Source organism: Toxotes jaculatrix, chromosome 18 (genome assembly GCF_017976425.1).
Source record: "Toxotes jaculatrix isolate fToxJac2 chromosome 18, fToxJac2.pri, whole genome shotgun sequence".
Lineage (NCBI taxonomy): Eukaryota > Metazoa > Chordata > Actinopteri > Toxotidae > Toxotes > Toxotes jaculatrix.
Window position 1 is genome coordinate 3,682,203 of NC_054411.1, and position 27,984 is coordinate 3,710,186.

The window sequence follows — 27,984 nt, forward strand, 5'->3', positions numbered from 1 at the left end:
AATGCCAAAAATATAGCCAAACTTCTGAACTTAAAGACCCGGCACTGTACACAGGCACTTGAACTGTGGTACACTCTTTGAGTGCATTCGTATTACATCTAATAAGTGCTACAAAAAAACGCATCAGTTAGAAAAAATACTGATTCCAAAAGTGTGATAATATTCAGAATATAAACAAACAGGAAAGTGTAAAGACAAAAACAATTTACAACAAGAGAATGAGGGCAAACTTAAACCTTATCCTTGAATGAAACTTGCATATATTTCTGTTTATATTCAGGTTGTACATTCTTACATTGTGTGCCCTGCTTCACAAGCTGACTAGGGAAAGAGAATCAGACGGTTCAGGGTAGATGAGTGCGCTGTTGGAGGGCTGATTGAGGCTCAGGGGCAGAGGGAATCGAGGAGGATGTTGAGTTTTTCTTCTTTCTTTTTTTTTTTTTTTTCTTTAAATCAACACTCTGGTCACTCATACTGTAGCAGCGTCTGCTTTAATGTCACTGCCACAGCTAGGATCAGGATGAATCATACCGGCTCTCTCAATAGAGGAGTGAATCATCCACTGTACTTGTGGGTGTGTGTGTGTGTGTGTGTGTGTGTGTGTGTGTGTGTGTGTGTGTGTGTGTGTGTGTGTGTGTGTGTGTGTGTGTGTGTGTGTGTGTGGTCACATGTCCACACCACATGCCCAGGAGCTGTGAGCAAAATCCAGCTGAGTTTTATTTGTTTCCATTCATGTTGACGCAGTGATACAGAATGAAACACATGTGAAGAGACGAGAAAGTTTCATTGTCTTGGGATGTTGGTGACCATGTGACCGATTCATGCAGCATCAGGCAGGATGTAACGGCTGATTTTCTTTGTCTTCCACACACTTTCATTTTTCTATTAAACAACATGTGCTGTGTTCATTTGTCAGCTTTATGCTATTAGGTGCTATTATCTGCTATTTGGCAGATTTTGTTTCCTTTAGTAATAGCAAGGCTAGCTGTCCCCCTGTTTCCAGTCTTTATGCTAAGCTAAGCTAACCAGCTGCTGAGATGAGAGAGGTATCCGTCTTGTCACCAAACTCTCAACAGGAGATCAAATAAGTAGTTTGTTTCCCACAATGTCAAACTATTTCTTTAAATTCATCAGTTTCTGAATCGTATCAGCCCATGTCTTCCTACTCTCTTCCCGTGTGAACCTAACACCTAACTTACACCTGTCTACCTACCTACTCTATCATACATCTACAGGCTGTTTACAGAAATCCTCTGCAGATCTCTTGACAGTTTTCAGTGGTACCACAACAAGAGGGACCCTGAGAAGGTACATGCTGCTGTAGGAATGAATGCTAACGTAGCGCAGTCAATCTCAGCTACAGTAAATTTCCTTTACAACGTATCTGTGTCAACTGCTTTTACGGTTACTGCGAGCAGTAGGTGGGGGCGACATAAAAGCGGCCCCGTGTGATAAAAGGTGCCACCCAGCTTTAGAAGTGAGCCTGGACTAAGTGCTTTTATATTACCATGGCGATACAGTAAATGTCAGCGGTCTTGGACTTGGATAAGGGATCTGTAATGTTGCGGCTTCGAAGGAAAGCTGTGTCGACCCTCTGTTGTCCGCAGCATTAATCCAGATGAGAGGTGGCTGATCTGAGTGGAGCAGGGGCTAAATGAAGCTGAAACCCTGAGGTAATTACTACCTGCCTGTCAGGAAGTCCCTCTAATGGGCCCAGTGTTGACGTGAGCCAATGGCAATGCATCAGCGCTTCAACACTGTTCATCGGGCTCTATAACAGAGACAGAGCTGGACGCAAAATTGCAGAATGTGGAGATGGAGGTGGGGTTAGTAAAAATAGAGTTAGCCTCTGAGGGGTGTCCCAATTTCCCATACAATAAATGTAAATTATGATGGATGGGATTCCTTTTTCATCAAAGCGCCGGTTTAATGAGCAGCTCTGAATGACGCCACAGCTCCTTTTTTGCTCATCGGACGGCTTCGCTTCCCGTTAGACATGTCAACTTGTCGCGGTGAGTCAGCAGAGCTCCAGCTTCCAGAGATGGTTCGCTCATTTTGCACGTCCAGGCTCCACAGAGCAGCACGGAGGCACTGCATCAGCCGTGTAACTCAAGCCACAAAATGAAAGTAATGCACCACGAACAGGAGACAAACATTTGGGTGTGTTACATTATAAGCATGAAATTGCTGAAACACAAACCCTGGAGGCGCTGTGATGGGGTCTGTGTCACAGAGGGCATGCAGACCGCGGAGCGCAGGACGAAGCATCTCGCTGAGGAAAAATGGTTGATTACCGAGCGGGCTACACGGTAATTGACCTTTCTTCCCAAATGTGAGTCACTTGCATCAGTCGGTGTGGCCAATCTCAAACAATGACGCAAACATTTTACAAGACGGCATGCCGTGAAACGCGTCTGTGGTAAAATGATAAAAGAACAAGAAACTTCAGAAGAAGTTGGGAGTGACTCACAGCTCCCCCGCTGCTTTTTGTATCGCAGATGACGGTGGGGGTCTAATAGAGTGAATCCTATGGAGAGAGGATTGTCTGAGAGTGGGATGCCACAGAGGAAGATGTGAGAGAGTGAGAGGAAAACGGCTGAAAAGAGAGACGAGACAATGGAATACCTTTCTGCCTATTTACCTTTTAGGCACATGTGTTTCATGGCGAGTGAATGTGGAATCAGAAGGAAAATGGAAAGCTGAGAAAGGGGTAGAGGATAAGCTGGCAGTTAGTGAGAATTATGTCATGTGTCAACATTAGATACTGGTGTGTTCAGTTAATAGGAAATGCACTGCCATATCTATGATAATGTATCTGCGGGGACATTGGTACAGATGGTGACTGATATTGCCGTAGAGGTTGTGTCCAGGCACACTGATAGATAGAGTTGGACTCTATATGCAGGGATGAAGAGTCAGGCTGTAGCCCAAAGGCGCTGGGAGGTCCATGCAATTCAAGTCTTTGCTCTATGGCCAGTCTCTGTGTGGCCAACCACCCCCCCCCCACACCCTGCTTTCTTTTTGGTCCACGGTCCAGGTCCCCGCTCTCCTCTCCCTGTATTCAGCTCTGACACCTCCTCTTCCTCCTCAGGCTTCAGGGGGAGGCGAGTCAGGCTCGGGGTCACCATCCACCCTCACCACTGCAGGGAGAGAGTTAAAAAGAAATGCGTCAGGCTCTGGGAAACGACACCCCGGTGTTTTGTGGTGATATTTAAATCAGCGGCGGTTCATTTTTCAGCAAGAACCGTTTTTCTTATTCACACAATTACGCATTTTCTCATTTGTACAACCACAGTCTTGGTTTGTTTCCCACTGAGCAGCTCCTCTTCAGTAAATGGGAAGTCCTTTGATTAAGGGCACCTTGATTAGTTTCTGATTCACGGGCAAATGTTTTTCATTAAAATCCCTCCTCACGCTGATTATAACTTCCTATTCACCAAAATACCCATATACAATAAAGGAAAAACCCCTGATAATCACACTTTTCCCTGCAGGGGGCCCCACGGTGTCACTCATTCATCCAAACCTGTTAAACTGGAATCATTAGCCGGATGAGGATGGGAGACAAATGCTCTCTTTTCCCCACAAACTCTGGTCGTCAATTGAGGGAAGCCCTGGAAACGCCTCGGGAATGCAGAGGCATTCCTGAGAGTATCCCCCGGTCTGGTGGGTGTTTTCTCATCTTTATCAATGCACCCTTGTGTCAGGGAAGTGAAGTACAAGAAGGTTTATTTTAAAGCTTCGGAACAGGGAGTTTGTAGAATGTCGCAGGCTCCCCCCGTTTACATTCCTTCGCTAAAAACCCGTTTTTTCTACATATTTTACTGTTATAAAACACACTGAGACTGCAGTTAAATTCTGTCCAGCGATGGACACAGTACTCCTCTCACTTCCGTCCTGTTTAAACAGTCGCTCTGCGGCTCATCATTGACACAGAGCAGAGGGACACTGATGCCAGCCAGTGCACAGCCTTGGCTTACACCTGTACTTCTACCTCAGTGCAACTGTTTCTGAACTAGCATTGCACCTCATTCTGAAGGCAGCAGCGATAATAATAGCCACATGGCTGTCCGATGTTTTGTGGAGTCCAACCTCATTCCAGGAATCAATACAAGCTGTCTTTCTCTGAAGCAGTTCAATCAGGTCTACTCTGAAATGTGAACTCGCAGTCGCAGTAAAGCTTTGTTACTGACTTTTCTCGGCTTCTTTCTTTTTCAATCAGCGCATTCAGGCAATCCTGATTGGACCCTAGGCCATGGTAAAGCTTTGCAATTTGCTGATTGAGATTTAAACTGAGATGGCTTCATGGTAATCACACGAACTCCCAGGGAAAAGTTAAGACACTGAGATTGTTTTGCTAATTAAAAAATATATTACGTGTTTCTCATTGTGCTACTTTACTTATCACTCCCTGGGATTCACTGTACAGCTTTTTTTTTTTATTACTTTTATTTCTTTTCCATTTAAACCCCAAAATTAGCAGATGGATTGTGAGTCAGTGGCCTTTTGGGCACAGACATGTAAAATGTTTTGGAAGTTAATGTTAACTCGTACATTGAACCCTTTTTATTGTAATTCGTCAGTTTTTCCTTGGTTCCATTGTTGCTTGTTATACTATTTAGTCAAAAAATTCTGGCTCCTTGAGCTCCAGGGTCCAGGGTCATGAATCCATCCATGCTAAACTGAAGATAAAATATCTGGATTCCTCATCCGTAAATGAACAAGCACAAAACAACGTATGCATGTTGTTGTTTAGTAAAACTTCCCAATGTGGGAGGATGACAACCAGCTATGAGGCATCCCTCCTCTATTACTGAAACCGCATTAGCAATGTGTTACATGACTCAGCTCATTATTACTGTAACTCACAGCTGTATGATGTTACACACTGAGGAATATACTGTTGAACTCCTACAGGCCCCTCAGGCTTTGGTCCAGAATCGCAAATGCTTAGTAAAATTATGCTGCGACCCCTTGATGATAGTTGATTGTGGTGCTGTAGTAAAGACCCTCCTCCCTCAGGTTTTTATAGATTTTATCTATAGCTCATTGTCTCACATCTTTTCATTCATTTTACTCTGACACAGCTTGAAAAAAGTCTAAAGTCTCTGCACGATCCTAACAGCACCTCTGTGCTGTGCGATATTCACTGCTTTAAACGGATTTTGACTGACAGTTGCATTGACTCCATTTTGTGTGGACTGTGAGGTCAAACACGGGGCAAGGATGCACGGTTCTGCGATGTGAGTGAGGGGTTAGAGTCCTGTTTAAATTTTAAACGCATTCAATATGCACAATTCAGAGGGGGAGGCAGGCAGCAAAAAGAGGTTGGTGGAGCGGGGGAGAGAGGGGAGCGAGGGGAGCTGCACAGATAGATGGTTCTTTTTAATGGAGATGAGCAGACAGAAATGAGGCTGAGCACCCCTCGTGTAGGAGCTCTCACCCCTCACCAGTGACTCAAGCAGGAAATTCCCTCTCCGAATGTTGTCACTCAAAACACGGGGACGTTTTCATTGCTCCGTTTCTCTTTTTAAAAGCTTATTTGACTTGTTTTGACTGGAGGTGTTCCCATTAATTTAGCCGCCAGTAAAATACGGTTCGTTGGAAACAGGAAGCCCCCTGCGATTATCGTGGATTTATTGTGCATATTCTCAGCCCCTCGCACATTTTAACAGATCCCAGTTGGTTGTGGAAGAACCAACAACCCCCTACAGGGGAACATTTGCTGCCTTTTTTTAATGGCTTCCGCACACGCAGACAGTGCTAATGCCAATTAGCACGTGCTAAACGCTGATACTGGATCAGATTTTAAAAGGCAGTGAGACCAGGCCTGGATCCCGTCTTGTAACACCTGCTAATGAGCCTATCAGTTAAAGAGGCAACAGGGTTAACGGGGCAGTCATCCTCTCAGTGAACCAATCCCGAGCTGCTCCTCCAAAAGAAATTCCTTCTTTTCTTCAACATGCTGTGGGCTTTGCATTTGTTGAGTGGAAGAATGGAAAGAGGGACTCAAACGAAACTCAAAAACAAAATAAGCTTTAGCCGAGCCTCATTAGAATGTAATGGGTATCCCAGACAAGACACAGTGCCATGGATTGTTGGAGGGAGGATTTGTCAGCTGTGTGGCTGTTTAGCACATTATTATCCCTGTATAACCGTTTCTAAGGCTTTACACAAAAAAGCCGAGGATGGAAAATGAAATCCAGAGAAAGCGAGGGAGAGAATCATGAATGAATAACGAGATCATGACTGAACTTGAGACTTCTTCTTCAGGTAAAAAGCCTCTCAGGTTTATGCGTATAGATCAGGTGAGAATACTGCTTTCATCTCTTTAATGTAAGTGCTATTTGATTATTGAAGGAAGGTAGACAGCTCTTTGTTGAGCAGAGGTCACACGTTCACTACCGCAGCATTTGCTTTTATTCTCCAGCTGGCTGTTTATCCTCTTTTTGCTGTCGCTCAGAGCAGCTTCCCCACCATGCAACTAGCCTTATTTGTTGTATCTGTACAAATTGTTGACGAGGGAAATCCCTGGATCACATTTGTTGATTATTTAAAGATTTAAAGAAAGCCCACATACAGTCGTCTTTTGTATTCATGGAGCAATAACGGTGACAAATAAAAAACCAACATTAAAACTTAACATTTCCACTGTCTGTCTCAGTGCACTGCACTGCACTGGAAGGAGTAAATTAAGCACATGGTAAATTGCTTTATAATAGATCAGCAAAGTGCATAATGTTGGTTTTATCGCTTCGAGCCAGACACGATCTACTGAGTTCATCTTACAAAACCTTTTAGATTTTGTCTGGCTTGCAAGACTACGTGGCAAAACCTGTCCTACAGACCTACACCCAGAAATACCTCATGAGTCCCCAGAGACAAATATAGATATGGAGGAGTGGTAAGGGTAGTAAAGGCAAATATAGATCAAACATATGCAGTTACATGCCCTCCTTATATCTTATATTTCTGATATGTACTGACTAAAGTAGAAACTGTGTCAAACTTCTGTCACCACTGAATTTCTGAGCCTCATATTGATGGTACAATGGTCTGATGTTCAGTCCACGCCTCATATTCATGTTACTGCCGTGCCTCACAATCGTAAGCTCGACATTCCTGGAGTCTAATACATCATGCATGCATGCGAGATTTGGCCTCACCTATCTGCTCTTGGCAGCTAGGTGTTAGTCCCACTGCTAGGTGATATATTGTTTTTGATCTTAATCCCCAGACGTGTGTCTTTGCTCGGGAGAAAAAGTTTGCACGACGATAAAAAAAAAAAACTTCTACACAAAAATCTCACCAGAGTATCTTGATGTAATTGATAATGACTTACTTTGGCAGTGAGGATACCACAGTGTGAAGGAGGAATGTATTCAGTCTTGGCTGAATGCCTCATGTTAAGTTAAAGTTTCTGTAACAAATATTCAGTGGTTTCACAAAGTACTCGGTCCCCCTTCACTTTTCTCACAATTTATTGTGTTGCAGACTTAAATTTAAACGGATAAAGCCGCCGTTTCTGCCCATCAGTCTACACTCTGTAATCTATAATGACAAAGTGAAAATCATTTAAAAAAAACAAAAAAAAAACACAAGTTTCAGGCTCACCTATTTGTTCCTGTGTGAGTGAGTGTGACTGCTGAGTCTGGACTTCAGCCTGGGCCTGCTGCTGCTGCTGCTGCTGCTCCTGCAGACTCTGACTGTCCACCGAGATGCCGCTGTCGCTGTGCAGCTTCTCTCCCTCCGGCGTCACCATCTGGTTGTTTGTAGCCGCACGGTTATTAGCTGCCTGCTTGTTCTGCTTGCAACTGTTCCACCTGTGGAGAAGTGGATCTGTCAGAGGGTCTGAAAAAGTCATGCGATATGCGAGATATAAAATAGTAGATGGATGGGTCTTGATTTTTTTGGTGTTTGATCAGTGAGTTGGTACAGTTTGGTGCAGAGCCTGATAATAATCCAGATCTGGCAGAAGGAAATCCATGTATATGTTATCACACTACCTCCTTCTATCCTTTTATTTTTCTATTACAAGAGCTAGACAGACGTGTGTTGGCTTGTTTGGCCTTGGAGGAGGTTATGTACGGAGGTGAGCACCATTCTCAGTGCCACATTTGCCCAACGCATTAGTTAGTTCTCATCCTAAAAGCTTTTTCTCTTGACATTAAAAGTGAAAACATACTGTTGGAAAATAAACTGTCTTCTACAATAATCATCAGCTGGTGAGGATGCAGACTCTTTGTCTGTGAAATGTATCTTTGGCCTCATTATATTAGAACAGCATAATGTATTTAGCCATCAAGAGCATATCTAAGACGCTTTACAAGATTCTTATTTCAAAATGGGTGAGCTGGAAAACATTAAGAGGTCTAAGTGGAGACAGTGTTTTCAACCAACTAATGCAGAGCCAGTCAGAGCTGTCATTTCAGCCAACAGTCGCTTGTCATTGATGAATAACCTGCTGTTGTCGACCTCGATCTGAAATCTAGGACCCATAAGAATAATCAGTTATTATAGCCTAAGAATAGAAAACTATAAAACTATAGTAAGATGTTCAGAAAAGGTTCAGAAAGCTTCTTCACAAGGCGAATGACTCATGAATCAGTGATCAGTGAAATATTCATGAGGCATTGAGTGGTTCAGTTCAGTTAACACCTCTAAGTGTTTACTTATAAAATACTGGGTGCTGAAGAAATTCACATAATTTGCAGTCTGTTTTATGCATGACAATAAGTGTATGGGGAGTATTAGCCAGATGTGTGCGTAACTCTGCTGATAAATCTGGCACTCAAATTTCCCCTGGTCGGCACTTTTCAAACAATCAATGCCCTTAATGAGCTTGTTTACTTGCTTCAAACGTGTTTTAGTCTGGGCTTGTGTCTGTCTGTCTGAGTGCTTGCATGAGTGGTTGTGTATCCCCACCAATGTGTTTGTGTGTGTGTGACCTCTATAATGCTTTAAGTGTTGTGACCTTTTTTTTTTTTTTTTTTTTTTTATGTAGAGAAAAACAAACCTCATTGTGGTGCGTTTGAGTGATTCTCTAAAAATGGGTCAAAACCTCTTTAGCCACAGCAGGCCTGAATATTTCACTAGCCACCTCCCTGCCATTTTGTAGCCTGGGGCAGCATCTGCCACTCTAACACCACCCAGCCTCACTATCACTCTTCATCCTCTCTGTTCTAGATTATACCGTGGCTTAGGTGCAAAAACCCAGCCGTGCTAATGTCTTCAGCCACAGAGCATCTCTTCATCTCAGTCTTTTCCTTCCGACTGACCTCTTAAAAACGATATAAGCCACCAGGCCCACCACCACAGCGGCCAGGATTGAGCAGTAGATAGGGATGAGGTTTTCGTTGAGGCCGTGGCCGAGGAAGCGAGGAGAGCCGGCGCTTGATGTGGTCGTCTCTCCACCTGGCAACGGGCTGTCGGAGCCATCCAGGGGGAAGTAATCGGTGTAGTAGGGTGGAGACGGACCCAAATCCGAGGTGGGAGTTATGTCCGTGGGTAGGTTCGGATCTGTGTGGAAGAAGATGAGAGAGAGGAGCATTTGTGAGAGGAGGAATGCACCAAAATACAGCCATGCTCGTTGGTGTTTTAGCAGGTCAAAAACTCAAACGCCAAAAAAGCCTGGGATAACCAAAGTCATTGGTAGTCTTTGACTCGGCGCCAGTATTTCTACCAAATTTCAGTCCACTCAGTAGCTGTTGAGATATCTCAGTCTGGAGTAATGGACAGACACCACTGTCCCTGAAGCCATAACACTAGCCTGGCTGAAAAGGCGTCCTGTCATGACGAGACACTTTCAAAGCTTTTCTCAGAGCTTGTTTGCAGGGGTGTAGTCACCAGGTCCCTAACCAGATGTCTCGTACACTGCACACATGCAGCAGCTGTTTCTGATAGACAGATGGGTTGTGGCCGAGTTGCTGTGCGCAAAAAGCAAAGGAATGTTCCTCTATGAGGGGGGCAAATATATGTCACCCACTAGCCCACCCCACACCATGCGTGGTTCTGCACGCCGGGTGTCCTCCAGCCACATCTCCATCTATTTGATTTCTACCCAATGCCTGACATTAAGGTCATGTGAGATCATGTAGAACAAAGTCGGGGGCCTCGGGGAGGTCAACACTTTGAGTGTTGCCTGTGCTGAAGCCAGAGAAGCAGGAAAGCTCTGTGCTACTGGATGGGTCTGGTTTCTATCATAGTTAAGCCTGGAAAGAAGAGTCATTTTCATAAATTGTCCTGTTTCCTCTTCCTTTGTGAGCTCCATTAATGATTCAGTGTAATTTCCCATGTTGTAGCTGCACCACGCCCACTCTGATGGGCATGGCTTGTCCTGAAAACACAGTTTATCCATCAAATCTTTTCCTACACCTTATGCTTCTGTTTCGAGAAGCACTGTAAGTAACACTGCAGTGATTCTGTCAGATGGTAGAAAGGCTCATGGGGTAGTCTTCAGATGACTCCCTCCCTCAGGGAACAGTACAGCAAACTGAGGAGAGGGCCTGTCCAGCCAAAACCAAAACTCCTCTGAGCTCAGCGGCCTGGCGGGGATGGAGAATGCGCAGCCTGGTTCAGATCTGAGCCTGTAATTCCCAGCAGAACCTCAGGCTGCTCCTCATTATCTTCATACTGGCGCTCAGAGGATTAACCCTGTGGAGACCCCTGAGGCTTCCTTCAAGGCCAAGGACTGGGACGTTCTATCCCAAACACTTTAGGGGTTGTCCTACTTTACCACTGTTCTTTTTTTAGGGGTATAAATCCAAAGAATGATGGATAAACCCCATAAAGTGATCACACAGAGTAAATCAAATTTCTGACTGACTGTCACATTTTGTAAGTCGATTCAGTTGCTTCAGTTCAGCCTCCTTCTTGATATGCTTGCTGGATATGTTACAGAATGGCTCATGTTACCTTATTTTAAAGGGTCAGGTCACCCAAATAACAATAAATAAATAAATAGCATATTTTCCTCTGGTATCTAGAGATGCTGATTTTGTTTCTCCTTTTTTGTTTCTCTCCTCTGAATTTTCACCCCAGTTGGTGGTAAATGGAATTTTGTTTGTGGTGCTCACAGCATTGGAAAATTACATTTTGACAATTCAATAACAGTGTGTCCTTCCAAAAACAGTGACCTGGTTACTGTGACTAATCAGCACAGCTCACTGTCAACAGTTTTCATTGGAACAACTTCAAACTGAAGAAATGGCCCCTGTGTAAACCGTTGACAGTGTGTTCTGTGGAACATATCATGTTGCTGCTGATGTTTTTTTTAAATGTCACTGTCATTGCATTTAGCATCACAAATTTCATTCATCCTCATCTTTACTAGAGTGACAGCAGAAATCTCATAGGAAGAAATCTGAATAAATCAACCAAAAAAAAAAAAACCACTACCAAAAAATGTATCATCATTGCATTTAAATGCTATCACTGCCATGACTGAGGATCATTATTCCTGTTTGATAAATGTTAGTACTAAGCAGACACGCAAATTATCTAAGACACACAAAGAATTAGTGTCCCATCATCATTTAACCAACCAACCAACTGGAACTCTCCCAAAAATATAGTGTTTTATTTTATATGAAGAATCTGGAGAAGAAAATTTGATTAACTGGCTGGTGTGACCACTGATGTGGTCAGAGGAGAGTCTACAAAAAAAAAAAAAAAAAAGACATTCAGTGGACCATCACAGCCAAAGGCTGTCTACACAGATATTCTCTTTTCACTGACATGGCAGGTAGTCAAGTTTCTCCACATTGATTTGTTGCATAATTTACACACGCTTACTCTCTTTAATAGCCCGATGGGACATTGATGGGCAACTTATGTGGACGTATTTGAAAAACTTCTGTTGGTCATTAAGTGTCCGCGTTGGTCTGTCTGTCTGCGTGATGATGACGGGGTATTCCTGCCTCCCAAGGGGGAGATTGGTTTACTGAAATGGTAGAAAATATCTTTCATAGACAGAAAAATGCGGCACATGTGCGTGCCATACATACACAGAAATGATTCAGAGGCCTATTTAAAGCAGTGCTATTGATTCGGATGTGTCTAAAAGGAGGGAGCACTCAGAGGAGTGGAACATGGGTGTCTGTATTACATGCATTTCTTGACCTTTCCTGGGATGTAGTCAGGTTTCCTCAGCTCGGCCATACATCATTCGGCTAATGCAGCGCTGGCTAATGGTATTAGCTATGCAACACGAGCCGCCAAAATAGAATAAATTGTGAATGGGAAGTGTGAAAGTGAGTGAAAGTGTGCAGACGGACTGGACTTGTACACAGTTTGTCAAAGAAGCTACCATCCTTACAGCCTCCCCTTCACCGCAGCAGGCTGTCAGTAATCCTGCACGACTCTAAGTGTCTTTCTTTGGTGCAGTGATGTGTACATGCATCAGTCGCACCTCAGGACTCGCTGTAAACTGCGTCTCTCATTCTGAGCCATGATGACAGCTCTCCTGGGACTCTGCTTCACGTAACACTGACTCAACACGGAGAGCGGCACGAGTCAACGTACAGTACGCCGCATCTTTATTGTAACTCCCCTCTTTTTCTCTATTTCCCTGTGCCGATGTAGAAAACACTGGCTGGCTATAGACAAAGGGATAAACCTGGGGCTCCAGTGGCTGCATACCTCAGCTGGAGCAGAACGGGAGCTTAAAGGCGGCGGTGGAGTTTTAACAATTTCATTTTGGCTTCAGTGGGTTTAAAATACTCATGAAACAAAATAAAACTAGCTCAGGGTTTTATGAGCTTGGGGCTGTGCGCACAGGGAGATGTGTTTATTAGCGGGGTGTGGAAGAGAGGAGCAGGGAAAAAAAAAAGATTTAATTTTTATGAGCCATTGAGGTCTTTATGGTGAAGTTAACCCCAGGGTCCTGCGCGGAGGTTGATGTCTTGGCGGTTGCCAGTTCAGGGTGGAGATGAGCAACTATCAGGCTCAGCACATGTACAATGACCCCTTTATCAGCCGCCAAACACTCTCCCTCTGTCTCAGCTCGGCCTCTATCTCAATCTTCCTCAGTGTTTGTCGCCTGACGAGCACACATCCATCACACACACACACATGCTACAAATTATTCAAGTGAGCGCTCTGTCTTCTGTTAGGGAGGGTTAATAGGGAGAGCGGAGAGGAGGGCAGACAGAGAGGCAGAGTGTTAGGAGAGAGTGAGGAGGGGGTGCAGATGAACAGAGGAGCCGCTGTAAAGTGCTCTGATTAGCAGGAGTAATTATACTGCAGCGGTGAAGGCAGTGAATGCACACTGGCCACCTTCCACCACTCCGGTAGCCCAGCCACTTGAGGGCCACTGTGGGAAGAGACAGAGAGAGAGAGAGAGAGAGAGAGGAGGGGCGGGAAAGGAGTGATGAGTGGGGTAATAAAGAGAAAAAGAAGTCTGCCTTTATCTGTTTTTTTAATCTTTCCCTCCCTTGTTCTCGAGGACAAACACTCGAACTGACGCTCAACACTTCACTTTTAATGCAAATCTACTCAACTGGAGACTGAACAGCACCTTTTGGAAAAGTTCCGCTGGGGCTGAAACGGACGGAGGGCTCCAGTAAAAGATGCAGATCAAAGAGATTCACACATGTGCGGTGTGTGTCCGGAGTTTAATGAAAAACGTAGAAGTTAAAGAGAACTTGGCAGGGGGGAAGAGCGTGCATGTGCCGTGTTAGCTTGCTATCAACGATATTGATTTTAGATGCTCATAAAAAGTGTTTGTGTGTCTAGAGCAAGGGAAGAATAAGCTTGCAAGTGTGTGTGTGTGTGTGTGTGTGTGTCCTGTAGTTGAGTGTGGGTGCTCATAGAGGTCACTCAGCGAAACCTGAGCATGAGCAGAAGAAATCCCAGGACTCATATCGACCCCTCAGCACAGAATACCAGCACAGCACATATGCTGCAGCTCTCTCTGTCTGTTTTTATCTCTATTTCTTTCTCTCTCTCTTTTTCTGTCTCTGTCATTGTATCGTGTAATTGACACTCGGTGACAGCTGGATATGAACTGGGGATTTGGGGATCTGAAAATACCCCAATCGTATCCGGTTTCCACATGTAGAAGAGGCAGCAGGACAGGAATTTAAAAATATTTTCCTCACGTAAAAAAAAAAAAAAATACATAAACGGGATGAGAAACCAGAGAGGCAGCTTCACGTCTGATGCTGGAAACATTTCTGTAAGCACAGCCGTCACAGACCACCATGATGAGAGCCTAGAAACATCATCATGACCACGTGTGACTGCAGCCATTACCCACAGGCCCACTGGTGCTATATGACAGGGTTCTTCTTTCAAACGGGCACAAGGTCACTTATCGTGACATCTCCAGTCACCGCCGTCGCTGCTGCTAACAGTGCCATTGCTCAGGACAAGGCGGGTCAAAGGTGAGACCAGCAGCATGGGTGGGCGCGAAATGGGCAGCAAAAGGCCGCATTGTGCCCTACTGTACATCCGATGTTTCTAGAATACATATTGCGGATGTTTAAGGGGCTATAGGGGGCAGTTTGTTTTGATGGCTGTCAGTCCAGTCACGTTAGCCGTAAGGGTTTTCAGATTAAACATGCTTGCTGAGAAACAGTAGAAGTCTTGACTGGAGACATTATTGTACAGTGTGAGTCTTGTTTCGATATGAGTGGAATCTGGGGCCTGATGAGAAAAAGAAATATAGAAGGCAGAGTTGGTGAGAGGCAAGCAAGCTCTCAATACAACTAGGTACAGGCCACGTTTTGAATCGTCTGCTTTGTCTTCAAACTTAACGCAGCGATGATTTGTTGAAGATATAAAACTTTGATGGTGTTTGGTGCTTGTGGAAGGAAAGGTGGTGAGTCATTAATGACGTTATTAGCCCCTCTTCCACCTCATCTACCTTCCCAGCTCTTATCTTTCCTCAGTCCATTTCTCCACTGCCTGTCAGTGTTATAACAGTATATTAAAAGAGGAATTTACAACCGCCGTGTAGTGCTAGCACATCCACTGTACTACAACAAGGTGTTTTTTTGAGGTACATTAACTCAGATCCAAATACCTGCCAGCGTCTGAGGCCATGAAATCCCCGAAATCTCAACCAAGTCAGTCTTCCAGAGGCAAATACTGCAGCTCGAAGCTAAATCCTAACATTCAGATTAAACAGTGTCATTAAAATTTTCATTTAAAAATTATAATGCACAGAGGAGATCAATAAAAGGCCCTGCATTAGCAAATGCTCCAGCTATTAAGAGCTTTCTTAAAAGCATTTAATCACTCCACAACTAAAGAGCCCCTTTGGTCAAAGTTTGCGTAAAAGAAAAACTGAGACGGTAGGAGGAGAGCATTTCCCAGGAACAGTCCTCAATTATCTGATGTAGCTTTAAGGCTGATAACTGATTGTTAGCAAGGAAACACCTAAGATATTATACCTCCCAGATTTGAGCCTTGTAACCTCAAATGAGGTCGATTTCATGCCTCATCCAGCCTGACAATTTACGGCTTCCTTGGATACAAGCTCCCCTTCCTCGTAGGTACGAATAGCTCCGCTTTGCTCCTCCACTGTTGCCCTCTGCTTTGTGGGAGAGCTGATTAGTCATTGTCTCTGTGTTGACACTGCAGTAGTCTTTGACCTTTTAATGCTAAAGCTTTCAACTTGCTGCCATTTGATAATCTGACCAGAGCTGACCTCTGACCTCTCCTGTTCCCCCACACACCCCTGGAATCTGGTTCAAATATAGCTGAGACACATATGATGTCTCTAGCTCAGCTCTGAATTTACCGGCTGCCAGTAAATTCTCCAGTGCAGGATTCTTTGGTGCAGCTCTGACAAACTTTGGTGTATTTGCCTGTTTGCTTCTGGTGTGAAAGCTGCCGTTTGAACTCTGATGTGGAACAAACAACCACGTTTTCAAACCAGGTGTGAATGCGAGTGTGGAGAAAACTTACTATGACAGACAGAGTCCTGGACCGGCGTGCACACACCCAGCTGTAGCTCAGTTTCCTCATCACAGATGGTGCAGGGCAGGCAGGGTTCGAGGGAGCTTTCCCGGTCGGAGAAGGTATCGTCCACGCACTCCTCACACAACGTGTCGCGATCGTGATCGCAGTGAGCAAACACACCCTGTCCTACCGGGCAAATCGTGCAGGGCTCACAGCGGTTAGATATCGCGTTGAAGAAGTAGTTGTACTTGCAGATGCATATGGCGTCGTTGGAGTCGGTGCAGGGCGTCGCCAGCCGCATCAGGCCGGTACATTGTGTGCATGGCGTGCACTCCTCTGTGAGACTGTAGGTCTCAGAGAAGGTCTCACCTGCAGATGAGAGGACAGGTTGAAGGAGACGAGACAGAAAAGTAAGGAGGAGGAAATGGGAGACGGGGCAGAGAGTAAAGGAGGTTAGAAGATGTAGAGAGCAAGAAATATGAGGAGATAAACGGGATAAACATTGAGCCTAATGACATTAATCATGTTTACTGCACATCCATTGGAAGGGAGGACACATTGATCCACTGGGCTCTTAGTGATTTGTGCTCCAGGACAAGAAAGGTGCTCTTGTTGGGGAGCGAGTCGAAAGCCTGCTGTGCTCATTACGATATCGATCTCAGTGTGTTTGTGCCGTGCTGAGTAAACTGCTTTAATCTCAGTCATGCACACAGGCTGAAGTGCAGATGCATCCACATGCTTCCAGTGATGCGCAGGTGATAAATACCTGTCTTTAAAAAGTTATCACACGACGACTTAGTTGTTATCAAGTGATGATCTGTGTTACAGATGAATCAGTGAGTCATTTTGTCAGAGCTGTGGCATTTCTGCCACGCTTTAATTAAATTAGACTAAATGTTTGCCAATACCTCATTCACGCTGCTTGATCTAAACCTAAGTACAAGCAGAATGAATAATTCCAGATTTATCATTATATTTTTTTTTTTAATGATTAATTCATTGCTAATTATAAAATTGCTTCAGTATATTGTGTCCCTGACGAAACCCATTCAAACAAAAGACAAATTCCAGTCATAATTATAGTTCAACTGCAGAATATTTATTTAGAGCCGATAAAAACCTCAATCAGTTCAGTCCATCCGGTAATGGTGTTGAGATATTTCAGTATTTCAGTAACAAAGTGGTGGACAGTGTCAGTGTGGCTTAACGGTAAATATTAGTTCTGATTTGCTAAATCATCATAGTACACTGTTGCGCATAAAGTTGGAACAAAGTTGTTTTCAGACACATTCCTCTTTTTATTCCTATTTATACACATCAGTAATCACATTGGAAGAGATCAATAAAGTTTTGAGAAGATATACACTTTATCTATCAAGAATAAATCCCATTGTCCTGTGTCCTGTGAAGAGGTAAAATATATTTCATACCAACTTCATGGGCAACAGTGTTTTTTTGGACCGCTGAGCTGGACAAATGTCGTTCTGCAAATTGACTGTGTCCACTCTGGTCTGATGTAATAATCAATGTCTTAATAATCAATAGATGTGTCCAAAAGGCACCCATTTAAAGAAGCAACACTATACACTGAGCGTGTATTTTTTTTTTTTTCTGTGGTTTATGAGCAAAAGCAGAAGCGATGTCAGTCCGCAGCTGAGTTATGGAGAACGGTGTTGAATAGAACGAGGTAAAAGCCGTGCTGACTAATTGCCTGCTGCTTTTCAATTACTTCAAACACTTCAGATTTGCTCTTCAGGAACATTTGCATCGGGAGGACTCAGGAGAGTACATTCCTGAGAAAGCGATGACCTCAAATTAGCTTATTCTTACGCTGAGAGTTCCTAGGGGCACAAAGTAATCTATTAATATTGCATGTTCATATAGAATTATTTTCAGATATAATTGGTTGCCTGCTGATTTATGCAGACAGTGAAGTGGGGAGGGCATGTGAGTGAGTGAGTGTCCTATGAGTGTGTTATGTAGCTCAGTGAGATGGGAGGGGCAGCTGAGCTTCATTACAGAGGCAGCATCACTGCTCTCCAAATCCTATTTTGCTTTTGCTTTTTTTTGTTGTTGTTTTTTGTGATGTACTTAACATGAGAACAGTCGCTGCAGTCCAGACAGAAACGGGACAGTGTGTGATGTTTTAATCCCTGCTTCACACAGAAAACATTAGAGGCGTGGCCACAGGCAGCTGGAGGTTTAGTATCCATTCATCCAGCATGAAAGTTTCATAACATGTGATTATGAGACAAGAATGCATGTCAAAACAGCTCTGTAAACGGTTTAATTAACAACAGAGATCTGCTGTTGCACTCCTCATTTCACAAAACGAAGTATGTAACAAGTTAACTCTAGTTAAAATCTCCTCTGTGGTTAAATACTTGTTGTCTTACAGTGAAATAAATCATTGGGACTGTAAATGTGTGGGACTTTTGCACAGTTGCTGCTTATGCATATGTCTCAGTGTGTGTGTGTGTGTGTGTATGTGTGTGCTGCTTAGTGGGCGTTGTGTTGAGCAACAGCATATAGTCAGTGTGAAAAGCCCCGCAGCAATGTCCCAGCACTTGCTTTTGCGTTGTAAGCGGCGCTGGCAAGTAAACACTGGCAGCGAGCGAAGCTCGTGAAACACCTTGTGAACAGCAGCGCAGCTAAGAAGCCGACGATGAAGGCTGTCACATTATACAGGCAGACTGAGTGGAGCAGACGGAGGTAATGATATAGAGGCAGGTAGGGAGTGGGCGGAAAGGCGGATCAACAAGCTCTGCAGGAGTGGCCACTCGATTCGCTCGAATGAATCTCGAGACTGTTTGACACGACGCAGTCGGAAATAGCCTTTGCGGGTGGTCTGGTGCTCAAAGTCCAGCCCAAGTGGAAAAAAGCGTGATTTCGTGATCAAAGCGTTGAGGAAATGCTGATGTACGACTGGAGAGGGGAAGGGTGAGGGGAAATGCGGCAGTAGGGGATGTAAGTGAGTTCAGTTTCCTCCTCAGGTAGACACATGCACCGTCAGAGCCAGTGTTTTCTCTTTTCTCTTTCTTTCATCACCCCTTGCTCTTATTACTGTCTGGAGGCAGAGGTGATAGAGGAGAGTGACACTGGCTGAACGATCCAGACCCGGACAAACAACAGGCCTCCGAGGTAAATGGTTATTTGAATTTGTGAGCTTGAGGCCTTTGTTTTCTTTGCAGTCAGGCTCAACCAGTAAAGCTCTCCACCTCATTCATTTCAATTATCCCACAGCGCGCAGGCTTCCTTGCTAATTTTAACTTGCATGCATGAGGCCCTTTCGCAGTCCTTGTGTGTAAACACATCTAAATGTGACCATATGCACCGAGTGTGCAACAGGCTCAGGATAAAAGTACGTGGTTTGTGCATGTGTGTCAAATACATGTGTCAGCGCTTTCATCTGGGGGCCACCAGAAGCAAGCCATCAAGAATCAGGTAGAGAGTGTCGTCTTTAATAAAATATGATCTTCTTTCTGATTATTCCCAAATGAGCAATGATGAGTGCAGCTCAGCGTTTAGAGTTTTGATGTCCGGCAGTAAAAACGATCATTGGTAAAGGGAGGTGTGGTTGTGTACGAGGGGGGGATGATGCATTTAAAATGTGTCGCTTCAGCCTGCGAAGACCCCCCTCCTCCCCCACCCACCCCATTCAAACACTGATGTGGTTCCCCATTACTGTCATCAATAATGTAGCTCCTGATGGCCTTGAAACTGCCCCTGTGATCTTCACAATCAGCACTTTAGGTGTAAGCTTTTAGCAGGACTGGACATTTCTCCCACTCTACAGCGTGTCAGGGGCCACATTTCAGCAGAGACACCAATTTCTCCCCACCTGAACCGCTGGCCCCTCGCTGACTGAAGATAAATTGTCAACATTTGGAAAGTTGGCTTTATTTGTCTTTTTAAACATGAAACATTTCTGGGTTTAATTATCCTCCTGCTTCATTGGTCCATTTAACTTCCCTCCAGATTTGAAACAGGTGTTTTAGGATATTAACAGAGCTATTATTAGGAGGCCAAAGGAGGCGAGCTGTAATTTAACAATCGACGTTTACTCATCCTGTCCTACTAAGCTTTTGTTTTTTGCCTTGTTAGGGTCTACTACTGTAACAGACAGGCCTATGTTGTCTGTGCAAGCAGCTTATTACAACCCATTACTGTTAGGCGTCCTCCAGCGGCTGCATTTAAGAGTAACAAAGTCCATACAAGGAAAATATACACAACTTTTCAGAGACCACTGTTTGTTTACCTTGTGAGTGTTGTTTCGCTTTAACCATGACCGTTCCACAACCTTCACCAGGTTTTTTTAATTCTAACCATGGCAACGGAGGTCGTCTAACCTTAAAAAAGGACAACCAGCCTACATAGGACAAGCAACCTACGCAGTCATTTAGGTCGAAGGACTTGATGGGGGACTAGAGTGTCATGGAGCGAAGAAACTTCCTCTGTCACGACGACAGAGGGCCTGCCAGAGGAAAATTTCCATTTCCCCTTTCTTCATCCCTCATGATCCAAAGTTGGAAGCGATTCTTGATGCTCTGCTTCATCCCTCACCAGACAGCCTTGTCTAGTGAGGGCTACTTTCCTTCCTCCTTTAAATCCCCGGTGAGCCCCGGTCCAGTCGGCCAGCAGGGCTCATCTTAAACGCTGCATTGACTCGTGAAGGTCTGCCTTTTCTCTCTCAGATCTTCAGACAGTTTGCACAGCAAGTTTTTCTGAATGGTTCACTAAGTGAGGCAGGACCGCTCATCTTGTCTCCCATGACAGCAGAGAAAAGTGGAGGAGACTGATAAATATTTCAGCGCTGCTGACGCTGGCACTCATCCCAAGCCAGAATCGGGAGGCCAAGGGGGAGAAGGTGGGGGAGTTACACGGACAGGAAGTGGGGAATTTAGGGGGGGTCGTGGTAAATAAAGATTCGCCCATATTTACCATGAAACAGGAAATGGATGTGTTGAATTTTACTCTTCAATTATTCATTTCTGCACTTTAGAAAATGTATTCATAGCTTCAGTTTTTCAGGTAAGCTCAATGTTTCAGCATCCAACTTCCATATAAATCCCACTCAGCCTTATTTTAGTGTATGTGCTCCTGTGTGCATTAAGATTTTATCTGCCAATACAAAAGCAATATCGAAACCTATGAACATCTCAGGAACAGTGACATGACACTGACATCTGCATTTAGATCTATGGGAAAGACGTCAGTAAATAGGGCTGGAAACTAAATGGTGGTGACGGTGATGCTTGTGTATTAGTGCGACATGTGAGGGAAAGAAGAGAAGACGAGCAACTTCTCCTCGGGTGACTGAGAAAGTCAATGCAGGACGAGATCAGACTGTGTCAGCAGTAACAGTCGGTCAACGGTTACATGGAGAGGGATGTTATAGTAGAGCAGCAGTGTATAAACCCCTCATTACAAAGATGAATGAACATTTGAGAGTTCAGTGGCGCAAATCCCATCAGCACTGGTCCACAGAGATGTGGAAATAAAGTGAAATGGTCAGATGAGTCATCCTTCGCCATATTCTCGACAAGTGGGCGAGTGTGACGTAAACCAAGGGAACAGTGCAGGCCTGAATGCTTGACCCCTACAGAGAGGGGATGACAGTGGCTCTGTTATGCTGTGGGGGGTATTTCGCTGGCATGGTTTGCGTCCACTTGTCCCCCTCAGAGGGAAGGGTCACTGCAAATCAATACAAAGTTGTTCTGAGTGATCGTCTTTATCCTGTGATGATTTCTACCCTGATGGGAGTGGTCTCTTCCAGGATGACAATGCCCCAAGAGACTTGTAGAATCAATGCCAAGGTGCACTGAAGCTGTTCTGGCAGCACATGGTGGCCCAGCACCTTACTAAGACACTTTATGTTAAGTTTTTCCTTTAATCTGTCAGCCATCTTGTAATTTTTTCACTGTTAGAGGCACAATAGGCTTTTCAATATGCTTTAATTAGCTGGATCAAATGAGTAAAGATGCACTGATGTAACAGTATGCATGATGAATGAGCAGATCGTGCCCTTTGGTGCCTGGCCCTCTAATACCATTTTATCCGCTAATACAGACGATGAGTCATAGCAACTGGGAGGAGGAGGAGGAGGGTGGGGGGTGGCTGGGGGGGTGTGCTGGCTGAGAAAAGCAAGTACAGGATGGAGAAGAGAGGAGACACGACAAGGCTTGGTGGGATCCGCTGCTGTGGAAGGGTGGGGGATGAGAGAGCGAACAAAAGAAAATACCCGTCAGAATTACAGTCCGAATGGGCCGGCCCACGTTATAGGAAAAATGGGGCTGCGCTTCACCGTCTGCTCGTCGCCTGCCACCGTTCACAGCAGGAGTATGAAAAGGAATATGACGCGCAAGACAAATTCCTCATGACGTCAAAGCAAAGATAAAGCCCAGACGTTCATGAAGCTGCGACATGTTTCTCGACAGACTCCAGGCACCTCTGCTCAACCAATTTCCTGCTCCAGTCTATCATGTGCGTTGTTTGATGATGGCCGTTAATTACTCTGCCTGCTGTCCTTCGACGGGACTTTTAACAGTGTTGTCCACTTTATTTCACTTTCATTTTTGCACGGACACACATTTTTGTCAATTTCACGCTTCTGCCTTTTCTAACACTGACTTTGTTTGACAGAGCTGGTCTGTGTGAAATGAACTCACAGTACTATGTGCCTTTTTTTTTTTTTTTTTTTTTTTTTAACCCAGTGGCACTGTCGCACTGTAGCTGTAGAGAATTGGCTCCCTGCCCCTCTACCCACTGCTGCAGCACTTGAGTTCCTCAAGGCAAAGAATGAAAACTTCAAAGGGGTGAACTCAGCCAGACCTGAGAGTCTTAATAACATAACACAACACAGAGATAAGCATCTGTTGCGCAAAGAAGTTCACAAGTTCAAGGATAATCAGAGAATTTATTTTATTTGGACAAAAATTATTCCTCCGAGTGATTTCGCTCATGACATCCAGTGGATGTTATTGTGCTCTGCTTTGCACAAGAGGAGGTTTTGGTGTTAAAAGGCTTTTAGACAGCAGTTCTGGTTTACAGGCACCATTTGCCATATGTTGTCAAGATGGATTGATGCAATCAGTGTTCAGCAGAGAGTGAGCTCTGACTACATATTTAAAAAAAGACTAAATTTGGATTTCGGCTCTGTGTCAGTCACAAAGTCAGCTAGCATGTGCGTTTTTAAAGGTGAGAAAAGCTAACACAGCAGAGACTCAAACCAGCAGGTGTGATATATTTGTCTCGTCGCAGCTCTTCTTGAACTATGTGGTGACGCTTGTGACCTACGCTTTGACGTTTACTTTGCACTCTGACAAAGTTACAGACCAACATCTTGAAGGGCGAAGAGACTCAGAGGAGCACATTTGTTTGCAGTGTTGGCTCTTCTTTGTCTTCTTCTTGTTCTTGTTCTTCTTGTCCGTGATGTTGCAGTGTTGGCACCAGTCCCAGCTCTGCTTTGTAGAGTGAGTGCTAATGGTTCACAGCCCGAGCAGAGCTGTAAGCGACCACATTTGGACCCACTTACAAGCATCAAACATACAAATTCCTGCCTTATTTCTTGGGACGCTCAATAAAGGAAACGCAGACACTTCATATAAATGACCAAATTGGACAATAGCAGTTTGCTTTGGCTTTGACGGTCTTTTTTTTTTTTTTTGTTTGGAGTTCAGAGCTCGAGCTGCCATTAAAAGAAAAGAAAGTGAATGTGGATGTATAAATAAAGATGATGCAAGTGCAGAAACTTTGCATTAATCGGGGTTGAGTGTAATGGTGGTGAGGACATACGGTTTCGCAGCTGTGCAACAGTGTTTATATTTGATTTTGATTGTTTCCAGATTGAATTTTATCCTTTCGCGTTTGCTCTTCAGGAAGCAGAGTTTCTGCAAAGTCAAGTTTTAGCATTTTTGTGAAAAGTTATTCTTCCGATCTATTAAAGGGTTAGTTCACCCAGATCGCAGAGATACAAAACATACTTTGACCTTACTTTGAGTTTGTTGGAACCACGTTGTAGCCGAGATGGAAACTGTCGACAGTGAGGTCTTTGGATGTTGTTTGAGGAAAAATTTGCCAAGAAGAATTTTTTTTTTTTTTTACAAAAGAAACAGTAGAGTGAACATGTCATTTAAATAATATCAGAGTTGTAATCACTTTTTTAATGGTTAATTAATTAGTGGTTAAGTCACTCACTATAATTCTATTAGAGACGAGTTATAAGCCATTAATAAGAACAACTTTTGGGCCAGTGTCTATTCTATCTTTCCATTTGGTACAAATGCTCATGGGTTTCTCTCTTTCTAATAAGCCATGAAGGCTGCAGTCATGAATAATAATAAGTCATTAATAAAGGATTTGTACAATATTTAATCAAGTCAGTTGTAAATGTTAACACGTTTTTTAACAAGAGGGTTTTGGTCCAGAGCCTTCACAGGCTGTTGTTAGAGGGAAAGCCGAGGGGATCTTTTTACAACCTGGCATCCCAGACGTATTACTGGCTAATAACCGATCTATAAAGCAATATTAAATGATGCATTAACCATTTATCAGGCCTCTTGCTGGAACTTACAAACCCTGTATGAAGGAGGCCTTATTTTAAAGTGCTACCAATTTTTTTTATTTGCCGTAGTTGACGGTTAATTTGAACTCTTTTGAGTTGGATTAAGTGAGTTTGACTGTTCAGTGCACATGCATTTACAAATAAGATGCACACAATGAAATCTTTACTCACTGTCCAAACACTGGGCGCAGACGGTCTGAGTAGCACCACATTTCTGCACCACTCCCTCTCCAGGTGGACACTCCTTGCAGCACTCTCCGTCGCTGGTGTACTGGCCGGACTCGCAGGGGTGCGGCACCGCCCGCTCCGTCTTAGCCGCCAACACTAACGCCACCTGGCACACATGCAGGGCAGTACAGTAGGCTCACATTAGCAGACAGCAGACTTTCACACATATACAAACACACACACAGCACAGGGCCACTGTGGCTTAAACATACACAGCAAAACAAATTGATGGAAATTACTGCCAGGTGTCCAACCTGTTCCTTAAATCCAACCGCTATCAGGATTCATCATAAATCATGTTGTCTCCGCCTCTATTAGACACACTTTGGACCAGGAATTCTGCCCTAATAGCTCCCCTGAAGGCACATCAAACTCACAACATGCTCCAGCCAGGGCAGTAACCATAAAATCATGTGTGCACGACATTATACACATGCCCGTCCTCATTACTGTCTGAAGGTGACAGTAGCTGTGAACGTCAACCTCTGCTTTCAATCACCACTGGCAAAAACACACACGACTGTGCATGTACACTTGTGAGGACCTTTCAGTGGAACTTTAATGATAAATTCTAAAAGAAAAACTTAATCCTCTAACTTTGCTCCGAAGAAGTGAGGATCTGCAAGAATGTCCCCACTGTCCAAAAAATGCCCTCATGGTCCTCACAAAGACAGAGGCACAAGTTTTTGACACATAAGGAGGACAGTGCATCAGTTTACCCTAACTTTAACTTGTGAGGACCTTTCAGTGGAACTTTAATGATAAATTCTAAAAGAAAAACTTAATCCTCTAACTTTGCTCCGAAGAAGTGAGGATCTGCAAGAATGTCCCCACTGTCCAAAAAATGCCCTCATGGTCCTCACAAAGACAGAGGCACAAGTTTTTGACACATAAGGAGGACAGTGCATCAGTTTACCCTAACTTTAAACAAAAAGCATCTCACCATTCAGTTATTTACCTTATTTTTTTTTTTTTTTTGGAGCCCAAATGGAAGATGAGTCCCCAGACTGTGACTGTGTCAACAGATTTTACTTCCCAGGGGATTAAAAGAATTATTCATACACTGGATTCACAGCTGAGGGGATACAGGTGTGTTTGCATTAGATCATAAGACTCTTTAAGCTTTGCTAGCTCTGTCCCAATTTGTATACGTCAGTGTCACCTTAAATACCTGCAGCAAGCCGCCATTGCTCTGTAAATACACATGAATTTTCTGTATTTCTCTTTCTTCTTGACACAAGTATTTCCATTTATAATTTGGTTTAAATTTCTTGCATGCACAATTCCCTCCTCTCACTCACGCCGTCTAATCTTTCTAATCTACTCCACTTATCACCTTCTCTCTCTCTCCTTCCTCTTTTGTTGTGTTTTGTCACCAAACTCTCTGATATGAATGTCACGCTGCTTCACTGGCAAAAGAACTGAGGCTTGTTTCACTGGTGTGTATACAACAATGTTAAATAAAAGGAATTCATATCCAGACGTTTTAGAACAAAGAAAATCATTACACTGAATCACTTTCATGTCCTGTGGCTTTTATTATGTAATGAGCAAAAGCTCATTTCCACTCAATTCACATTTGCTGAGACATCAATTCAATCGTTCCTGTCATTCTCTCTCTCTCTCATTGGTCCCTCCTCTCCCTCTATTCTCTCCCGTCCCTGCTTTCATTCAGAAACAGATGTACTGAGCAGCCATCAGCTCTCTCTCAGTCTCGCTGCTCTTGCTCAATGTTTCCCCCTTTCTGTCAGCCCACTTTCTGCTCTCGAGGTGCATTTCTCTTCCTCGTCATTTCTCCTGACTCCACAACCTGTTATCTCAGCACTTCTGCACAGACCTGAGGATTTACTTCAGTATATTTTCAGGGTGACAAAATGAATTTTGGATGGGGCCCAAAACCTTTAGAGTTCCCTCTTGCATGCCTGTATGCTTGGTTTGTACTCTCCCCAATTTCATGGTCAATTTGAGAGTTTATTTCTAAATCTAATTCTACCAAAGTGCACCCGACCGTCGCCACCCTTTAAACCAGCTGTAATAACAGATTGTCCCCTCACATACAGGGCTGTTCACATGATGACTGAGCTGCACAGCCCAATTAGACCAGCTGCTGTGAACATACCAGGAGGGAGGATGTGCCCTCAGCTCCGCGCTTTATCACCACCGTCCTTTCTCACATTACCACAGGAGCCTCATGTTTTATGTCAAAATCAGACAAACAGTTTACAGCTCTTGTTGGATAAGAATTTAATTACCCAGTTCAGCAGCATCTTTATCTCCTCTTATTTTAAGACGTAACAGAAATCTCAGTTTTTGATAAAGTAATCCAAAGCAGCACTAACTTTTCCTCCCTGAATGAAAACCAAAGGGGAGGTGTGAGCGAGAGTGTGTGTGCGAGTAGAAGCATGTGTGTGTGTGTGTGTGTGTGTACAGGGCTGGAGGGAATGTAATACAGCATAATATCACATGCAAATCAGTTGGCGTTAAGCAACATGCAGCAGGAAAGAAAAACAGCACGTCGGTCTGTCAGTAGGGCATTTTAGAGGGAAACACCACAGCAACAACACACCACACATCCAACCATCTATAAGATATCACAGAAATATCACAACCGTCACAGAAGATCATAGATACTACAAAGAACTCTGAGTTCAAGAATAACTCACTACAAAAGTTCCTGCAGGATTAATATGGGAATATATTACGATTAAAGGTGTCAATAAATTCTGACACAATCTGACCCCCAACAGGAATATTACAGGAACAATGCAGAAAAACTACAGTGAAAGGAAATCTTTAAAAAATAATATCACCGAGTGTGAAAGGTCACTAAAAACTCTGACAGTCCTCACGGAGTATTTTAGCAGTATTAAAGGAATATTACAGCAAACACGCAGTAACTGCAGTACAGACTTACCAAAGCGCACAAAATCACCAGCGATAAGGTAGTAGTCATCCTGCGTCGCCTGCTGAAGTCACATAAAACAGATCCTGTGCAGAGAAGGCAGCGCTATGTGGAGGAGGAGAGCCGCTCAGCAGGAGTGCTCATTTTAATCCCAGCAGCTCAGCTTTTTATCAATGAGTCCGCACCATCACGCGTCTGTCCGGGACCTCTGGGCTGGAGTCAGGATGCGACCGCTGGTGCACCCCACCTTCAACACCACCGCCGCTGTGCACACTGCCTCATCAACGCACAGGGAGAAGAACAAGAGGGAAAAGAAGAAGAGGAGCAGCAGGAGGGGGAGGAGGAGGAGGAGACCGTCCTGTCCGGAGTGCTGCTCAGCTGCAAG

The 27,984-nt window shown here is 44.1% G+C and overlaps 1 protein-coding gene across 1 annotated transcript; it reads right to left on the reverse strand.

The window, feature by feature from the left end:
• Positions 1-369: 369 nt before the first annotated feature.
• On the reverse strand, positions 370-27,943 carry ngfra (nerve growth factor receptor a (TNFR superfamily, member 16)). The gene is made up of 6 exons (XM_041063549.1): positions 27,612-27,943; positions 24,641-24,803; positions 15,913-16,275; positions 9,279-9,519; positions 7,615-7,823; positions 370-3,140 (listed from the first exon to the last, which is right to left on the reverse strand). Exons 1-6 carry the CDS (start codon positions 27,648-27,650, stop codon positions 3,088-3,090), a joined length of 1,068 nt encoding a protein of 355 aa, XP_040919483.1. The 5' UTR covers positions 27,651-27,943; the 3' UTR covers positions 370-3,087.
• Positions 27,944-27,984: the final 41 nt, after the last annotated feature.